This window comes from Papaver somniferum, chromosome 2 (genome assembly GCF_003573695.1).
Source record: "Papaver somniferum cultivar HN1 chromosome 2, ASM357369v1, whole genome shotgun sequence".
Lineage (NCBI taxonomy): Eukaryota > Viridiplantae > Streptophyta > Magnoliopsida > Ranunculales > Papaveraceae > Papaver > Papaver somniferum.
The window spans coordinates 20980135-21001145 of NC_039359.1; the positions used below are offsets into that span (position 1 = coordinate 20980135).

Here is a 21011-nt window from a genome sequence, read left to right on the forward strand (position 1 = left end):
CAGCATGATATTCTCTTCAACAGTATTGAAAGTGATCAATTGTGAGAAGAGAGAAGGAGCCGACACCCAGGGGCGAAAGTTGAACTCAGACTCAATGTCCAAAACGTCAGTAATGCATATTTTATATTGTGGTTTCTTTCTAGACCAGCGTATGATCCTGGCGTTATTTTTCTCAACGAAGGAGTGACGAGTGTCAACCTTGGGTCCTTGCAAAATGCTACGAGGAATTGGGGCGTAACTCTCGAGATGCTCCCACATCAAGGCTTGGAGGAACATGGTATTTGCATATGTATCGACTTTCATGAAGCCATCAGAAATACTAGAGTCTATAACTAGAGAGTCTAAATTGGCGAACAACGAACCCAAGAATAGACCGCCAATGGGAATTTTATCACCTTTTGCCATCTTTATGGAAAAGAGAATCACAAACGGCTTAAGCAAGTGTCCACAATCTTCAAAGATATCCCTGGAAATCCACAGGCATAAGAAAGCAGCAATTGTTAAAGCGCCATCAACCGGTTCTTCAGGAATTCTATCTCTCGGCCACCAATGTGATAACCATTGAGCATAGCAGGATGCGGGTGACTCATTGAATTCGTGCATCTTGGCCTCTAATACGTTAGATATATCCTTCTCCTCTGATGAATTCTCTTCAGGGAAATTACCAGTAATTGGAAGGTGCAACAAAGCAACTACATCTTCTAAAGTAATGATGAATTCTCCCCATCTGCATATAAACGTGTAAGTAGGAACACACCAACGGGCGAGCAAGGCTACCATACCTGGTATATCATGGTTGATGATTAAATCTCCAGCAGCTTGAATGGCTCGTGTTACCTGGGCACTATCCAATATGGTCCTAACACGGCTATGACCCAGCATGTGTCTTGCCCATCCAGAGAAATGCATCAGGGGATTTCGTGAAAGCTTGAACTCCACATGAGAAGCCGAAAAGTGTTTTCCTTGAAAACAAAACCGGGTTACTGCTTGAGGAGATACCAATTTATGCTAAGTAGCGCTCCAGGGATTTATTAACAACCGAAACGAGGAGCCTAAGGGACGCTTTTCATGTCTATATAGATACGTAAAGAACTTATCCTCAGCAGTTGGAATGTTCTTAGTATTGGGACTTCCCTCTTTATCCTTGGAAATCTCAGAATCATCATTTCCGGAGGAACCATCACCTCTTGAAGAGGCGTCTGTGGAAACATCCTCTCTCGAAGAAGTATCATCTTCAGAAGCGCTACGGGACTGAGCCATTTTCACAAAGTTGTTGTGACATCCATACACAAATTTCATCAACAGAATTGAAGCAACAAGACAATTATGATGCTCATATCGACGTCTACAAAAATGGTAATCCTCAACTCTTACCTATTTACGATTTCACGGACTTAGTGATATTAGCGTAAAACCCCAAAACTTGCTTGTTCTTTCAAACCTACAAACCCGAGCAAAAAATTATGATTTAGGAGTCAACACTGACTTTTCACGAAACCATGAACAATTCACATAAACTTTTCATGTGAACATCTCATGATTTTATACCACAAAACATATATCATAAAATCATGAAACACAATTGTTCATCTTCAACATTTACTCAAAATCACTGTTTGATTTTATTTTATCAAAAAAAAACACACGTACATAGATTGAGAACACTAACGTCTTCAGGTCATAAAAAACATCATTTGGGCGGCGGACGCTTTCAGGACGTCGGTGACACTCACCGTTCCCTGATTATGTGGATAGACTGTGCATAGATTCATACGGTTCTCTGTATATTGAGAACACTAACGCCTTCAGGTCATAAACAACATCGTTACTCCCTGACTATGCACCATTCATAATAGATGTGACGCTTTAACTGGCTAATATCTTTTCTGCAATAGATTGATTCTGTCGTGACATTCACTACTGAATTCCAAGAATAATCTATTATTTCTCCTATTCCATGGTCGCCACAGACTGATCCCATGGAATGGCAATAACAATTGCTCATATTCCATGGTCGAATCCACGGCCTGATCCCATGGAATGGAAATAACAATTGCTCATATTCCATGGTCGAATCCACGGCCTGATCCCATGGAATGGCAATAACAATTGCTCCTATTCCATGGTCGAATCCACGAATTGATCTCATAGAATGACAATAAAACAATTGTGCTATCTCATTACTCCGATTTCATGATCGAATCCACTAATCTCATGAAATGGTAATGATAATCTTAAATTACTCATGATTTTATGGTCGAATCCACGATCCCATAGGATGGTAATGCTTGTTTTATTATTCTGAATTCGTAGTCGAATCCACAGCTGATACCGCGAATTAATAATGAACAACTATTCATTTTTATTACTCAGTTTCATGGATTATTCTCCACTGAATTCATAGATTAGTAATAGATACTCAACAACCGGGCATTTGGACCATCACTGAGTAAGCCCCACAAAAATGGAGCGAGTGTACTCGACAATGATGCATGACTGAGCACCCGGATGCACGAACGAGTGTCCAAAAATATGAAATAATGAGGAATCCTTCGCAAAACAAGAGAAAACAATAAATATTAATAAAATAATAAGAGACGCCCAGGGACGGACCCACCAGCCGGCCGTCCGGCCGTGCCCTAGCCATGGTCGGTTCGTGCCTCTCCCATTATTTTCCTTATTTTTTGTTATTTCGTGAACTCACGAAAACTCCTTGGTTTTAGCAACTTTCCTCGTTTTTGTAAAACTCGTGAATTCTACATAACTTGGTGGATTCACGAAATAATATTATAAAATAAGGAGAGGTGTGCGGGACCGGGCAACCTAACCGGCAGCCATGCCTAAGTCGTGGCTGGTCCTACACCTCACAATCCTTAGCTTTTTATAATTATTATTCTCTAATATCACGAAACTCCTCCGTTTCAACAAAAACTCGTGGATTCTCTATAACTTCAAGGATTCTCCATAACTTCAAGGATTCATGAAAAATAATAAAATAGGGAAAGGTGTGCGGGACCGGGAAACCTAGCCGGTCGGCCATGCCCTAGCCATGGTCGGTCCCACACCTTGCAATCCCTAATCTTGCATAATTATTATTTTCCTCCATTCATGAAACTCCTGGGTTTGAGCAAAATTCATGATTTCTCCATATTTTCTCAAATATTGCTCAAATTACGAAAAACCGAAAGCCAACATAGTCACACGACTGGCTATCCTCTCACGGTAATTTTAAATATTAAAACACTTATTTTAATATTTTCAAAATATTGATGAATTGAGCATACATGATCATACCAACGAAAATCGAGAATTCTCAGTCATAATGAAACTCTTCTGAAAATTCACTATGTTGCTCGAACGCGCATCAGAAAATACTGAAACTCTCAGTATGGAAACATGGACACAACGGAAACAAGTGCACGCCTCCATGACCGACCATAGTCATTCCTAGGGCTTTCACAAAGCCGGTCCCACATGTTTTCATAATTCTGACCTAATTTGCTCAATTGCTCATATTGGGCCCGAACTCTCACCAACCAACTGGAGAATCCTTCAAATGACCAAAAACTGGTCCTGTGACCACCAAGAGCCGGTACCATTCTCTCTTGGTCGGTCCTCATCTCTCATACCTAGGTTTTGTCACCTAATGCTGAATCCAGCAATATTTCAATAAATGATGAAACCTACATTTAATCATCGTTCTTTCACCAACTCTCAAACTGAGAACCCTGGTGCGTGCTCACTTGAGCACGGGGCATCACATGGACGCTCATCATTCCATGTGGTCGGTCCCTCTTCACTCATGACATATTTTCAACAATTCACCAATTGTTGAAGGATTGATCAAAAATTAGGATTTCGAACAAACGCTCCACGAATCACCATTCTGAGCAAGTTCAAACACAAAATTATGTTGATTCAGCAATCAACATCCAAATTAATAATTTTCAGCAATTCACCAATATTTTTGATTGTTATTTTATTGGGTCAGGAGACCAGTAAATAATTCTTTGAATTGAGCAATACTTGCTCAGTTGCTCGAATATTGATCCAACCGTCAATATTCGGTAATTCATCAGTAGTTTGTCGAATTGAGCAACACTTGCTCAATTGCACGTCAAATTACCAATATTCAGTATTTTGTTAAATTGAGCAACACTTGCTCAGTTGCACACCAAAATTATCGAATTCGTCGAATTGAGAAATACTTGCTCAGTTGCTCGACAAACTCTCGATATTCGGAAATTCATCGAATTGAGCAATACTTGCTCAGTTGCTCGACAAACTCTCAATATTCGGCAATTCGTCGAGTTGAGCAATACTTGCTCAGTCGCTCTAGTCAGTAATTCATTGACATCTCAGAGAACTACATGTTCAATCCATGAATCACTGAGCATTCACCACTTATGCTCGATTCAACAAAACTAGACTCACAGTCTAAATCAGTCAACAACTGACCAACTAATACACGTCTGCCTTGCAGACTCCACGATTCGTGAAATATCAATCACGTCACAAATGGGGGGATATCACTTAGGGTTTTGGTCTGGCGGTCTACAGCACGTGGATTCATCCACAACGATAAATGTGTGTAAGTCGTGTAAACGGTTGAAGGAGTTAGCAAAGTAGTGAATGCACAATCAGTCAAGTCTCCGCACGACATGGAACTGACTTTACCACGATCCCCCACTTTCCCACTCTTTCACTCAAGAAACCGTCACACTTACAAGGATCAGTGGTACATTATTTCTGCAATATAAATAAGTCTAAATCAAGGACATCGGAATATCATCAATCATCGATTATCATCATTATCCGTCAACAACTCGATATAAACTTATTCACAGAACTCAACTTCAGCAGTTCAGCAATATTGCAGAAACCTTCAACATACCCACAATCCTTGATCATCACTGATCCCACACAACTCTCAGCTTCCCTCCTACAGATCAACCCATCTCCCTCTTTGCGACCGAATTGAATCTGGAATGGCCATTGTCTTGGTTTAGGACGGAGTCATATAAATTGATTTCCCGAATCTAAGCACCCCCTTTGCAGCGGTGCATCTGTGTGAGGATTAATATTTTTCCCGGCTGAGGAGTCTCGACAGCACGCTCGACTCTTCACTTTCCCAAAAAACCGGCGTCTCGTTTTTCCCCATCCACACCTGGGCGCCTCTTGAACGTGACAAGTTCCAAGGACAGGACGACCCATCTCTCTTGGTAACATCTAACTTTGTCTCATAATTTTTACCTTTATTTGTCACCATCTAGTGCTTACCACGCAACTATGTCACTGTTACGTACTAAACAGGGGACTTAATGTTTTAGTTCAAGGGCTAAAATCGTAAACCCTGTATTTAATGCGTTGTCATCCTGAAAAAGAACAGAAGCCATTTAAAAGCAATGAGTGCTTAAGCATCTTCGCTCACATATGTATTGAGCAATTCAATATATCTTTATATATGAAATTTACTTAGAACGGTGTGTGCAACAGTAATCCCAAAATATTATGTGTATTTTATCTTCCACCAGCATTATTCACTAATGCATGACTTTCCTATTGGTTTCCTATGATATGTTCCCAGCCTAACTCTCAATATTGACATGACATGACGATTAAATGTTCACTCCCAGCAGAGTAGCATGAATCTCCCGAAGTGTCAGTATTGAGATCACCATGGAAGTACTCACACAGGCTGCATCACTCTCTGACAAAGAGAATTTTGTATCGACGCACTTTTAAGTTAGCTCGATCGAACACTCTTAAATTCCTTAGAGAAAATCTGGATTGTTAATATCAGTCTCAAAAATGATCACGGCCACACGATTTTTCCGCGCGATTCAGCAAGCCTAGACTACTCCTGGCGGAACTAAGCGATCGACGTATTGACCACCGGCAGGCCCACCAGTGCCCTAGTCGATCGAGTCCCATTTAGTTCATTCACAAGCGCTTCAACGTTAACCCAAACATGGGTGATCGCACTATTTGAGAATAATCTCAAACGAGCTAAGACCGGAAAAAACGGTATCAAAACCCATCACATCCGTCCAACTTAGCCGAACTAGTTGGACGGATTAGATCGCATCTCGAACGATCAAATAGGTGTTAATGTGTTCACTGGCGGCCCAATTTTCTTCCCGGTCGATCGACTTGCTCAGGGAAAGTCAATAACGCATCAATCGTTCGATCGAACTAGGGCGGACGCGGCTTCTTTGAAACTCTAAATTGTGTTTGCGGCAATATGTCACTGTCGCAAATCGATTATGACCATCCATCTTCGCCAGCCGAATCGAGTGACTTAGATCCAATTTTAGATGACTCAGGAGATGTCACCATAATCACTAACGTCTCATATTCATACATGGCCGATTGGCCTGTTCAAAGCAGCGCTCGACGCTTTGGTTCGATTGACCAAACTAGGGTTATCCGCACGGTTTTCCAAACCCTAAAATCAACGACAGCAAGCAGCTGCCACAAAACCATCTCGTCCGTCCAACTTCGCTAGCTTGGTCGGACGGCTTATATCAGATATTAGATGATTGATGGGGTGTTGCTCGTCTTCATACATGGCCGATCAGCCTGTTCAAAGCAGCGCTCGACGTTTGGTTCGATTGACCAAACTATGGTTAGACGCACGGTTTTCCAAACCATAAAATCAACGACAGCAAGCAGCTGCCGCAAAACTATCTCGTCCGTCCAACTTTGCTAGCTTGGTCGGATGGGTTAGATCAAATATTAGATGATTGATGGGGTGCTGCTATGATCACCGTCCACCCCCCTTCCGCGAGGAACGGTCGACCAAGCAGTGGTTCACCCATAGAGATACCAAACGATCGCCCAAAGGGCGTCGGTCACATTCTTATTTTTAAGATGATCAACTCGCGACTGATTGAGACAAGCTCTAAAACAACGATGTTTCATGCACATCGATTATTTTGAGCTGCTTAAAAGCGATGCTTTACGTGCATCCAATACATACGATATTTTATATCTGTTTCACAAATAACTTAGTTATTTAACCTAATAGCTCACGTGTGTTGTTCTTTGCGGAAAGTCCCATGACTTGACCCACTTACTCAAGATATCAAACATGTCACAAACTGGGGGATACTTACTGGGGGTATTGGTCTGGCGGTTTACAGCGTGCGGCGTGCAACGCGCCCATTACGAGAACGTGTCAGGAAAGGACGGACGGTTAACAACGATGAGAGTAGTGGGTGAAGGTGTGACCACGTGATGATCACCACCTCTTACACAACCTCATTACTCCACTACTTAATCTCCTCCACTTCCTACGAGATCAGGGATGCGCTCAAATGACTTGTATAAATAAGGTTTTTAACCTATTTCGACGACAAGCAAGTGTTATCAACACAAGTATCCAGAAAAAACCAAGAACTGATAGCTTACATTCTGCAAGCCATTTCCACATTCTGATACAAGTCATAAACAACCACACCTTCATAATTTAACATTCTGATCTCAAACACCTTCTTTGCTTCCCTTCCTAAGATCAACCCTTCTCTTTCACTTTATGACCGAATTGAATCTGGAACGGCCATTTCTTGGTTTAGGCCAGAGTCTTACAGGTTGATCTCTCGAATCTAAAAGTACTCCCGTGCAGTGCATTTGTTTAGAGTTTGAATTCGTTTCTCATCAACACACCCAAATTTACCAAAAACAGCAGAATCAGTTTTTACCCCAAAACACCAGCAACAAAATCCTAAACATTCATCTACAACACCAATCTCTATTGGCCATAACTATCTCAATCTTAAATCAATTACCCAACACATATACTAAACAAAAAACAGAATAACTTTACCAATTAGCTCAGAGAAACAATTACCTCAATTGGTTTCACGTTGAATGCCTTGGCTTGATTCAGCACCTCATTAGTACAATTTAAGAACTTGTACCTAGAGCTACAAATTATAGATTTTAGTTGTAGACATCCATACAGGTGTTGATGGTGGTTTTTAGCTTAGGGTTAAAATCGTAAAACCTTGCATCTGATGTGACGCCACTTTGTAAGGAAGCGGAGCCATGAGTGCCACCCTCTTCACTGGCATATTTATTGAGCCGTTCAATATATTTACATGAAATTTATCCAGACTGGCGCATGTAGCAACAATCCCAGATGCTCTGTAAATTTCGGCGCCTTGCCTATTCTTCTTACTAATATAAGACTCACTGAGTAACTTTCCTGTGCTATGTTCCCCGGCAGAACCCTTAATATCGATATGGCATGACGGATTTGTGTTCACTCGCAGCAGAGTAGCACGGATCTCCAAGTACCAAAGTTAAGGCCCTTGCACAAAATACTCAGTCAGAAAGCGCACTGCACTCTGTAAATAAAGAATTTTATGCCAGCACATAGAATTCAATCAATTTTGTGATAACTCACAAAACTCATGAACCTGACTAATTTACAAAGTTAGGGTTTTCGCTCCCTGCGCAGTTTTTTAGACCTCGTCGGTCGAGACTATGCTTAAACAACTAAGAAATTAATCCGCTGTGGATTAGTAGGAGCAAGGTCCTTCCCAAAATCAGAATACAAAGAATAACGGAGCCACGGGGTAGGAGCAGCAATAAAAGGGAGCGTGGCCACGCCATAGGCTAGCCAGCGCCGCTTGGCCATGCCCCATGCTACTCAACCGGCCCTTATTCCTTTATCGACCAATCAGATCGCATTAAACCTGCCACGCGTACCAAAAGGGTAGCCGCCCCCGTGCTTGGTCGGCCCCCTACTTTCAGTGACCAATCAGGTTGCTCTAAACCTGCCACATCCTTAAAAGAGGTGGAAATTTTGTCAAGAGGTCGCTATAGTAAGTTGGCTTTCCAAAACCGTGCCAACATGCTAGCGATATGCCAGACATGCCAAAACAAGCATGCCAGGTGCACATGCCAAACACACATGCCAAACGCGCCACTTACTGCGACAGCATGCCAAAACTTGCCAACCCACTCTCCGTGCGTGACCAGCTTCACAACGGACTTCAATTTGGCTAGCCTAGACCCTAGGCGCGACCATGCCCTAGTGGCGGTGGAAGAAACCCTAATTTCTAATCGTGGCACAAATCTATGCCACCTCGGGCCTGCAACATGCCATATATGCTAACTAAGGTTCCGACATGCCAAGCCCTAATTTAGGCAAAGTTGCTACGCCAACCGAGCCAAACAATGTTCCACAAATCATATGGATCAATATGGCCATTGAAACTGATGTTGCCACACCACGTTTGGGTCTAACACCAACGTACCAAAATTTCAGTGGCCATGGATACGCCAGCCATTCTACCATGCCACTGGCATGCATGAACTATGTCAGTCATGCCGCAATGCCGCTGGCATGCACTAAAGGCGTCATTGTGCCACTATCAGGCGCCAACATAAGGTACCCATAATCAACGGGTACCCTTCCTCATGAGATGCAATCTCATCCATCCAAGTTCGCCACCAAGATGGCAGGTTTGTGGCAAGTTTTAGGCGACCAGCCTTCTAAATCTAGTGGCCATGGCTACGCCAGGCGCCACTTGCACCATCGTGCCACTGGCATGCACGATCCATGCTATCCATGCCACACTGCCACTGGCATACACCAAAACGCCATTGTGCCATTATCAGGCGCCAACACAAGGTAGCCATAATCAACGACTACCTTTCCTCATGAGACGTGATCTCAGCCATCGAAGTTTGCCACCGAACTGACAAACTTGTGGCAAGTCTTAGGCGACCAGCCAAGACGAGCCTAATAGCATCACATGCTATTTTCCTACGGCAAGCCTCTTGATTTTAACTTGTCATACGTAGCAAAGTTCTACATGTTTTCCACGAAAACACTCGAGACATCAAACATGTCACAAACTGGGGGATACTCGTTAGGGTATTGGTCTGGCGGTTTACAGAGTGCGGCGTGCAATACGCTTGTTACAAGAAAGTGTCATAAAGTGGGGCGGTTAGTAATGGAAAGAAGTAATGGTGTAAACGAATCCTTCACTAGCATAATTCCTGACGTTACATGTTACTCCACTCTTCCACCACTCAATCGTTTTCCATTTCCTACGAGGCCCGAGTACGTTTTATTACGACTTGTATAAATAAGTTTCACCTATTTCCACCAGACAACAAGTTTTGGTCGGAGAACAACATAGTATCCAGAAATCACCTGGTAGCTTTCCATTCTGCTAGCCAGTTCTACTTTCTGATACAAGTCATAAGCAACCACACCTTCAGGATCAAGGATTATGGTCTCAACACTTTCTTCGCTTCCCTCCCTAAGACCAACCCTTCTCCTTCACTTTGTGACCGAAGTAAGCCTGGAACGACCATTTCTTGGTTTAGGCCAGGATTGTACAGATTGATCTCTCGAATCAAAAGTACTCAAGTGAAGTACATTGTTTAGGATTTAGACTCGTTTCTCATCCACACACACGAATTTACCAAAACCAGCAGAAACCGTTTTCACCCTCAAACAATTGGGACCACAGTGGGAGATTAATATCTCGGTTACAATATCAATTTCCAATTTTATTTTTTAACCCCGGTCTCAAGATGGTAGAACTCAGGTCCGGATCAGAAACAAACCCTGAGAGCACTAGCGCTGGAATCATCCTCGGTATTAGCGCTCCTTCCAGTGCCACTAATACGCCACTTGCCAACATCAGCGGCGTGGAAATTGTTCCTTCAGGCGTTACGCCTACGATCACCAGAGCCAGAGCCACTGCTATCCCCAACGTTACGCCTCCTATCCCCAACGTTTCTTCAAGCATGACACCCCAACCGTCACCAGAGCCGCTGCTACTCCACCATCAGGGAGAGAGACTGGAGGAACCATAGGAAGCCGATCCTATATTACCATTGCTGATATGATGGAAAGACAAGATGTTCCTGCTAGAGCTTAAACGGACATGGCTTCGACTCAAAAGAAGGTGCTTGTTTTTCTCAAGACACTAATGGAGCGGCTACCACAGGAATCACGCCAACCAGAGCCAATGAGGAACACCTTCAATACCCCTGGCGCCGATACCTCAGCAGAGCGTACTTTTACAGATGAAGATACTCGTTCAGGATCTCCAGCTGAGAGGAATCAACCATCCAATTTCGTCACACGAGAAGATTTGGAACGACTCCTTCGAAACCGAGACAAAAGCGATTATGCAGGAATGCATCATCATCAACCCCCTTACCCTCCTGAAGTACAAAGAATTCCTCTTCCGAGGGGGTACTCTTCCCCTCAATTCTCCTTGTATGACAGCACCGGTAATGCGCATGAACATATCTCTCGATTTTTGGAATCCTTGGGCGAGCACGAATACAATCATGTTCTCCGTTTGAGAGAGTTTTCGAAGTCACTTACCGGAAGAGCATACACATGGTATAATAGCATTGCACCAAATAGCATCTCTAACTGGTGTGACATGGTTATAGCTTTCTACAAGAAGTACTTCTTTTTGTCTGAGCAAATTACATTCTCATATTTAGAAAGGATGTTCCAAAGAAACAATGAACATCCAAATGATTTTGTCAAAAGGTTCAGAATTCAAGCGCTGGATTGTCACGACCTAAACGTGACTGAACAACAATTGGTGGATTCTTGCATCAATGGCATGGTTCCCATCTACCGCGCCTTACTAGAGAATATGCGATTACAGACATTCTTTGAACTTCATGATGCTGTTAAACGGTCGGCCACAACATCACCAACATTGTTGGAAAGAACCAGGCCAGCCAAAGGTGAAGACACACGCGAAACTCGAGGAAATAGATGCCTCATCAACAAGCAATATAACACTGGCCCCTCTGTGAGCGTGGTAGAGGAAAGAGGAAAAAGGAAGGCTCCAGCGGCAGAAAAACAATCCAAACGCGCGGTGCCAGCACGTCAGGCGGCTCCACCGCGGAAGAATGCAGCCAGAGCTCCTGCGCGACACCAAGAATCCGGAGAAAATACCTTAGATTTTTCGTTCCCAATCGAGGAAGTAATCGAACTCCTGGAGGCATGGATCCAAGATGACGCCATCAAACTGCCTCATATCAGGCGCCTAACAACCGAGGAGGAAATGACAAATCCAAAGTATTGCCGCTACCACAGGTTTGTCCATCACCCGACCAGTGACTGTAATATATTATAGCATATCTTCAAAGAAAAGGTGGAGGAAGGGGAACTTCAACTGGGCAACGAGGGAGTTCACAGAGATCCACTTCCAATCAGGAGTTGTATGCTCTTTGGGGACTCTGTTCACGAAACCTGGCAATCCATCATGCAAAATGTGTGCGAAACCCTATATTTCTCCAAGGCACATCGTCAAGATATATTTGCATCCCTTAATCGTGTTGTATCGGGAAAGCGACTTTTTCCTATTATAGGGGCCACGCCAGAATCCCAAGCTCTCTCAGGAAGCTGTGCTGGAAAATGCAACTGGGGACTGCTCACCACAGCTTGCTTGAAGAATATCGAGTTTGATAGCGCGTTGATCGACGCATCCTATGACTTCAACATCGTTACCATCCAGACCCTGAGAGCCACAAGAGTTTCGAAAAAGGAGGCTACCCACTCCCCAATCATGGTCAAGAATTTTGAAGGGGAAGCAATGAATGCATACAGATACATTAACCTCGAAATCAAGGTGGGAGATGCTCTAACACGCGGAAAATTCCACATTGTCAAAGAATGCCTAGAATATGACATGATTCTGGGACGCTCATGGGTACATGGAAATAAAGCAAAGCTGGGAGTTTCCGCTTTACCGGTGTCCATACCTGAAAGAATCTCCAACAAGCCATCCAGTCCTGGAGATTCTCGGTTGCCGTATCAACAACTTGCCAGTGTAACCCAACTACCTAGAGAGAACCTGTCGATGTTCGTCCGCAGATTCTGAGCACAAGTAAGTTTTATTGAACAACCCTTTCTGCAATCAACCACTTCTCCTCTCATCCAGACTTGGGGACTCGATCTGATCCTTAACCCGGGCGCCACTAAGAGATGTGAATAGGTTCCCGGGCCTTTCAAGTGTTTTTTCAAAAATATGGAGGATGTTCTAGCCGAGAATAATGGATCCGGAGATCAAGCATCCACGCAGCCTCAAAACCCCTTCCAGGTCGGAGATATGGTGGTGAAAATTTCCGCTCATCCTCCTTCGTCCAAGACCGCGGACGAACCCTACCTAGTTGCAGAAGTCATTTCAGGAGGCTACTACAAGCTCATCAATACCGACAAGTTGGAAGGTGTAATAATACATGCCCGCTGGCTCAAACCCTTTAAAACTTGAAAGTGTTACACCACCTCTTGCCTCAAAATACTCCTTAGTATTTCTTTCAGCAATTTCCCTTTCATTCAATATTTGTAATTCCTCCCAAAGTGATTGCACTGCTTGCATTCATGGCAAGGGTTTCAATTTTAATTAAAAGCATCTTCTCTTCAAAAATAAGCTTTCATCGATTATTTCAAGAGAAAAACACCGATTAAATCCAACCCCTCACAAAAACCATTGTCCATCAAATCGAAACCAGAAAAGTCAAACCCTACCATAAATACCTTATTCGAAAACACCGAAGAAGAGAATATGCAAGAAAGATAATCATCAAGTGGTGGAACAGATATCTTCTTCAAGGATATCTAGCTTCAAGTCTCGGCTGATGCTCCTATGTTTCTCGTGGATTGCGATAACTGTGCTACAACAAGGGGGAGCCAAGAAACGGGTCAGTCAAACCTTTAACCATTATTATTATTTCCCTTGTTTTGGGTCTTTATAGATGGTGCCGACACTCAAAGGTGTTAGCTGCGAAAACAACATGCTGGCCAACACGGGTGGCAATTCCATCCACACTATTTACGTACGATGTCTTTCCAGTTGTTGGATGGTCTAGGAGAATCGAGGAACTTATTTTCACAAGAGGGGTTTCAGAATCTTTTCAGATTCAAAGATTTTGTTCATTCATTCAAGACGTGAAACTACAAAAGATGAATGAAATAATATTACTTGGAGAAGCCCTAGCTCCGTCATATAAACGAGAAAATAAAAATAAATCCCTGAAAGCATCAAAAGCGACTACACGCCAAGAAGAAATAGCAAAAAAAAAAAAAAAAAACTAGTCGTCAATGACAAGCAATGACGCCTCCATCAGAGATTTTTCAAACACTTTCCCCAGCACCCTCTCTGACAGCAAACATTCCATCCAGAAGTGGTTTCAGCAGCAGCTTCAGCATCCCATCCAGAATCCGTTTCAGCAGCAGCTTCAGCATCCCATCCAGAATTCGTTTCAGCAGCGGTCCCGGCATATGATTCCACAGCTTCTCCAACAGCTTCAACATATGTTTCCACCGCCTCCTCATCTGCCTTGACGGTATCCTCAGAAGACGCTCCGACTTTCCCAACAGCAGTTTCAGCATCGACTCCAGAAGCTGTTTCAGTCTCGCAAACCGCGTCGACATCATCCTCAAGAACTTTTCCAACAGACTCTTGAGGATGCTCCGTCTCGTCCACATCAAGATCAAGGATTACGATACCATTATGGAAGGGGCAGTTATACTGGCTCTCACCTAGAAGTTTCCTGGATTCAGTCCTTCACCGTTTTACTCGAGAGGCGAATCGCTCAGCCCTGGCGCTGGTTTGCGGAAAAACTTCATCACATTGAGACTTCCCGACACCCTGGGATGCTTCATCATGTATCCACTTCTCCTCCATGTCCATCGAAGCCATAAAAGCCCGAACACGTACCCGCACGATGCGTAGATGGGTGAGGGACATGTCTTGTATAATCTCACCAGCCTCACGGAATAAAGAATTGATTTTGTCTAATACCTCCTCATGTGAAGAAAACTTGGGTTTGTCGACTTCAAAATTTCTCTCCGAAGAGTCAGAGGTACGGTCATCGCCGGAAGATCCCATTATATCCTACAAAAAAAATTACACTATGTTTGCATCGACAATCTACATGATGAAGAATCAAAATGGAGAATTAGGAGAAGAGACACGAGACGGTACCTGTGAAGAGGATGGACGCAATTATATGGTGATCTATATGAACGAAAGGTTCAAGATCTCCTCTTATATTGAGAAGATTGATGAAGCCTACGAAAGAAAATCCTTTTACCAGCCGTGTATTAAGGCTCCGAACGTGGAATACTAGCTGGATAAGGTGCCTGTCTATACGGGATAATTAGGGTTTGGCATCCAGGTCAGCAACCATCCTTGTCATTCCGTGACCTAGACAGCGCCATCTTCTCCGCTTCACATCCATCCAAAGTCCAGCGCCATCTTCTCCACTCCACATCCAACCAAAGCGGCATCATCCTCGCCATTGAAACATCTCCATGGTTCCATCACTCCGTAGCCAAAGCAGCTCCATCGACCTTCACGTAGCCAGCCAACGCCCGTTCCGCGGATCTAGTTGCAGTACCACCTCTGCCGATCAGTAGCCAAAGTTGTTGCGCTGACGCCAACACCCTATGGCCGAGCCAAAGTTATGCAAAGTCGCCAAATGCAAGGATCATAGATTCTTCATGCCTTCTGACAAAGGTTAGCCAAATCTTCCTGAAAATATTTTCATGACTTGCCGTTTTGGTTTTATCCTTGTCTGTCACCATCTCATGGTTACCCCGCAACAATGCCACCGTCACGGGCTATGCAGGGGACTTAATGTTGATGGTGGTTTTTAGCTTAGGGTTAAAATCACAAAACCTTGCATCTGATGTGACGTCACTCTGTAAGGAAGCGGATCCATGAGTGCCAACCTCTTCACTGGCATATTTATTGAGCCGTTCAATATATTTACATGAAATTTATCCAGACTGGCGCATGTAGCAACAATCCCAGATGCTCTGTAAATTTCGGCGCCTTGCCTATTCTTCTTACTAATATAAGACTCACTGAGTATCTTTCCTTGCTATGTTCATCGGCAGAACCCTTAATATCGGTATGGCATGACGGATTTGTGTTCACTCGCAGCAGAGTAGCACGGATCTCCAAGTACCAAAGTTAAGGCCCTTGCACAAAATACTCAGTCAGAAAGCGCACTGCACTCTGTAAATAAAGAATTTTATGCCAGCACATAGAATTCAATCAATTTTGTGATAACTCACAAAACTCATGAACCTGACTAATTTACAAAGTTAGGGTTTTCGCTCCCTGCGCAGTTTTTTAGACCTCGTCGGTCGAGACTATGCTTAAACAACTAAGAAATTAATCCGCTGTGGATTAGTAGGAGCAAGGTCCTTCCCAAAATCAGAATACAAAGAATAACGGAGCCACGGGGTAGGAGCAGCAATAAAAGGGAGCGTGGCCACGCCATAGGCTAGCCAGCGCCGCTTGGCCACGCCCCATGCTACTCAACCGGCCCTTATTCCTTTATCGACCAATCAGATCGCATTAAACCTTCCACGCGTACCAAAAGGGTAGCCGCCCCCGTGCTTGGTCGGCCCCCTACTTTCAGTGACCAATCAGGTTGCTCTAAATCTGCCACAACCTTAAAAGAGGTGGAAATTGTGTCAAGAGGTCGCCATACTGGCTTTCCAAAACCGTGCCAACATGCTAACGTCATGTCAAACATGCCAGAACAAGCATGCCAGGCGCACATGCCAAACGGCATGCCAAACGTTCCACTTACCGCGACAGCATGCCAAAACTTGCCAACCCACTCTCCGTGCGTGACCAGCTTCACAACAGAATTCAATTTGGCTAGCCTAGACCTTTGGCGCGGCCATGATCTAGTGGCAGGCTTGTGGAAAGTTTTGGGAGACCAGCCGCCTAAATCTAGTGGCCATGGCTAAGCCAGGCGCCACTTGCAACATCGTACCACTGGCATGCACGATCCATGCCAGTCATGCCGCACTACCATTGGCATACACCAACACGCCACTGTGTCATTATCAGGCTCCAACACAAGGTATCCATAATCAACGGATACCCTTCCTCATGAGATGTGATCTCAGCCATCGAAGTTTGCCACCAAACTGACAAACTTGTGGTATGTTTTAGGCGACCATCCAAGACGAGCCTAATAGCATCACATGCTATTTTCCTACGGCAAGCCTCTTGATTTTAACTTTCCACACGTAGCAAAGTGCTACATGTTTTCCACGAAAACACTCGAGACATCAAACATGTCACAACCTGGGGGATAATCGTTAGGGTATTGATCTGGCGGTTTACAGCGTGCGGCGTGTAATCTGCCCGTTACAAGAAAGTGTCATAAAGTGGGGCGGTTAGTAATGTCAATAAGTAATGGTGTAAAGGGATCCTTCATTATGGAAGCATAATTACTGACGTTACACGTTACTCCACTCTTCCACCACTTAATCGTTTTACATTTCCTACAAGGCCAGAGTACGTTTTACTACTACTTGTATAAATAAGTTTCACTTATTTCCACCAGACAACAAGTTTTGGTCGGAGAACAACATAGTATCCAGAAATAACCTGGTAGCTTTCCATTATGCTAGCCAGTTCTACTTTATGATACAATTCATAAGCAACCACACCTTCAGGATCAACGATTCTGGTCTCAACACCTTCTTCGCTTCCCTCCCTAAGACCAACCCTTCTCCTTCACTTTGTGACCGAAGCAAGCCTGGAACGCCCATTTCTTGGTTTAGGCCAGGATTGTACATATTGATCTCTCGAATCAAAAGTACTCAAGTGTAGTACACTTTTTAGGGTTTAGACTCGTTTATCATCCACACACACGAATTTACCAAAACCAGCAGAAACCATTTTCACCCTCAAACAACAGGTTTGTGATTTGTTTATGTTGTTTTGCGCTTAGATAAAGGATAATATTATTCTATAAGGAGGGGAGTTTTTGAAGAATAGAAGGACGGTTGATTTTTGAGGACGAAATGATACAAGGTGGGGAGAATGTAAGGACCCTCGAGCTCGTCAACGCTATTAGACTAGTCAAGAGACGAATTAACCGATGATAACTCGATTAGTTTAACACGAACGTTAATTAATGGAAATTAATTTAACAATGAACTAGATATGAATCTAGTAACACTAGATAGATCTCGAAAAATTATGCGAAATAGACTACCCGAATACGTCATTCGAATATCGGATGAAGAAGATTTATCAGTTGTTTACGGAGGGAAAAATAATCATTTCGATGATGGATTCTATGGCAGCCCTTATCCAAGTTTTGGGTGCCTCAGTAATTTGGTCGTTCTTATCCCTACTCGACCGAGAAGATAAACTCGTGTCTTCTTCATTTTTCTTTTTTCTTATTTTTTTCATTCTTTTCTTCTGTTTCTTCTCTTTCCTCTTCTCATGTTCTTCTGATTCTACGGGTTTGAGAGAATCAAGTGAAGTTCTGCGTTCATCAAAGGATGGAGAAGATATTTTAGTAGCTGGTGGGTATGGTGATGGTGTTTGTTGTTGATTTAAATTCGAAATATGTGATTAACTGAATTTAGGGTTTCTTTGTAAATCGATGAAGGTGAAGGTGATAATAAGTTTTAGATCGAGAGATGAAGAATATAGTTGTGGGTAGATGAAGAAGCAAGGATTAATGTTTGATTGAAATTGTATGATGGTTTGATGTCTGAATCAAAAGTTAGGGTTTCTAGAAGAAATCAAAGATGAATTAGAAGTTGAAATTGATGCTTTAAGAAGGGGATTTGAGATGGGTAATGGTCGATTGGATGAATTAGAGTTAGAGATGAAGAATAATTCGAGATTAAAGAAGATTAGAGTTTCTGTTCTTCCCCAGAACAGAAATTGGGTTTTAAGAAGAATTAATTTGGAGATGTAGCTGTTCATAGGGTGTTAAAGATTGGGTAAGCCTTTAATTGTTGAATTTTAGGATTTTTGAGTTGAATTGCTAAGATTCGTTGAGTTTACATGTTTGTGTTTGAAACTGGGGTTGAGATGATTAGATAGTGAAAAATGTGATTGTTGTTAGAAGTGGTGATGATAGTAAAGGTATTATTAAATTTGAAGTATAGTTGAGATTGCCATGTGCTTCTTAAAGAAACTGAGAAAATAATAAGAAACTTATTATGGTCTGGAGATCCATCTGTGAGAAATACAATGACTTTAAAATGGTAGAAAACTTTCTCTCCATTAGCAGAAGGTGGTTTGGGCATTAAACAGCTAGAAGTGATAAATAAGCAATGCTTATGAAGCTGTGTTGGAAGATTCAAAATGGCAGGGATGAATGGGCTAAATTCTTCCAAGGCAAATTTCAAGACAAGAATGGTAATTGGATTGATTATTATAAAAAGTCCTCAATATGGCCAGGGATCAAATGGGTTGTTGATGATGTTGCAGAGCATACAAGGTGGTTGGTGGGGGATGGAAACAATATTTCAGTTTGGAATGACAACTGGATAAAATAAAAACCTTTAAAGGATTTATCCCCTGAAAATTCCATATTGTTACAAAACCCAACAATGAAGGTGGCAGAACTGATTCAAAATGGAGAATGGAAAATACCTGAAAATTTTCTTGAACTATTTGAGCCTGCAGATCTACCAGTTTTAGACAACAAAGAAGATAGAAGAATATGGAGTGCTACATCAACTGGTAATTTCACTTTTGCTACAGAATGTATAAGAAAAAAATTCCAAACTGTTCAGTGGGCAAAAGCAGTATGGCACAAAAGTATTCACCCAAGTATATCAGGTAATGTTTGGAAGTTAGTGAGAGGAGTTGTTCCTTCATATGAAAAAATGAAGAAGAAAAAATTACAATTAGCATCAAGATGCCTATTTTGTAGAAAAGAAGAGGAAAATTTGGAACACATTCTTTGGTACTGTGACTACAATGAAATAATATGGAGTTGGCTGGGAGGTATCTTCAAATTCACTAATCATAAATCATTGGAAGACACTCTGCAATTTGCAAGAAATAAAAGTCCAGCTATAAAAGAACTATGGAAAGTGGCAGCACTGATTACTCTGAAAGAGATATGGTTCTTGAGAAATAGAATAGTCTATGAGGAAGAAGAAATGAAAATAGACTCTCTGAAGCAAAGAATTCTACACTTTACAAAAGAATGTGAAGTGAGAATGGCAGGAAAAATGTGGAATTCAACTTATGATCTGCATATTTTGAAAACTTTTAAGCTAAGCTGTAGAAAGGTGAAAATAACAAGAATAATAGAGATATACTTCTGTTGATGGTGGTTTTTAGTTTAGGGCGAAAATTATAAAAGTCTATCTACCTGACCCGACATCGGAAGTAATAGACCTTGATATGTCTATATTACGCAAGGAATTTGAAGAATAAATCAAAATCTGATGAGTGCCTATGCCTCTCTTCATATTTTATTGAAACTCAAGCTCCTAGATGAATTGTTCACTAGTATAGAGCCTAACGAGTATTTAAGCTCCTAGTTGCATTGTTCACTATTGAAATAGTGACATTAAAAAGCGTTGAGTGCCTAAGCCTCTTCGCTCATATATGTATTGAGAAATTCAATATATTTATGCGTATAAAATTTACTCATAATGGTGCATTTAGCAACAATCCCAAATATTCTATAAATTTTATCTTGCACCAGCATTATTCACTAATGCATGGCCTGCCTAGTGTTATTCTATGCTATGTTCCGAAGCAAACTCTCAATATTGGCATGACATGACGATTAAATGTTCGCTCATAACAGAGTAGCATGAATCTCCCGAAATGTCAGTATTGAGACCTACATGAAAACACTCACATAGGCTACACCACCCTCTAACAAAGAGACCAGCGCATTCGCACACCTTTTAATTAAAAGTTGGCGCGATCGAATGTGTTTAAATTTCTTATGGAAAATCTGGACTGTTCACATCAGTCTCAAGAAACGATCACGACCACACAACTTGGCCACACGATTTAACAAATATAGATTACTCATAACAGAACTAGGGAATTCCAGCAGTGACCATCGACGGGCCCACTAGTGCCCTAGTCGATCGAGTCCCATTCCCCCAGACACAAGCGCTTTGAACGCTAACCCTAAAATATGGGTGATCGCGCCGTACAAAACAGTTCGAACGAGTTGAGACTGTTAAGAAGAGTCTCAAA

The 21011-nt window shown here is 42.5% G+C and overlaps 1 protein-coding gene across 1 annotated transcript; it reads left to right on the plus strand.

Moving 5' to 3' along the window:
- The first annotated feature begins 19390 nt into the window (after positions 1-19390).
- On the plus strand, positions 19391-20119 carry LOC113350723. Its single transcript, XM_026594850.1, has one exon. The coding sequence runs from the start codon at positions 19391-19393 to the stop codon at positions 20117-20119; it is 729 nt and encodes a 242-aa protein (XP_026450635.1).
- The last annotated feature ends 892 nt before the right edge of the window (positions 20120-21011 follow it).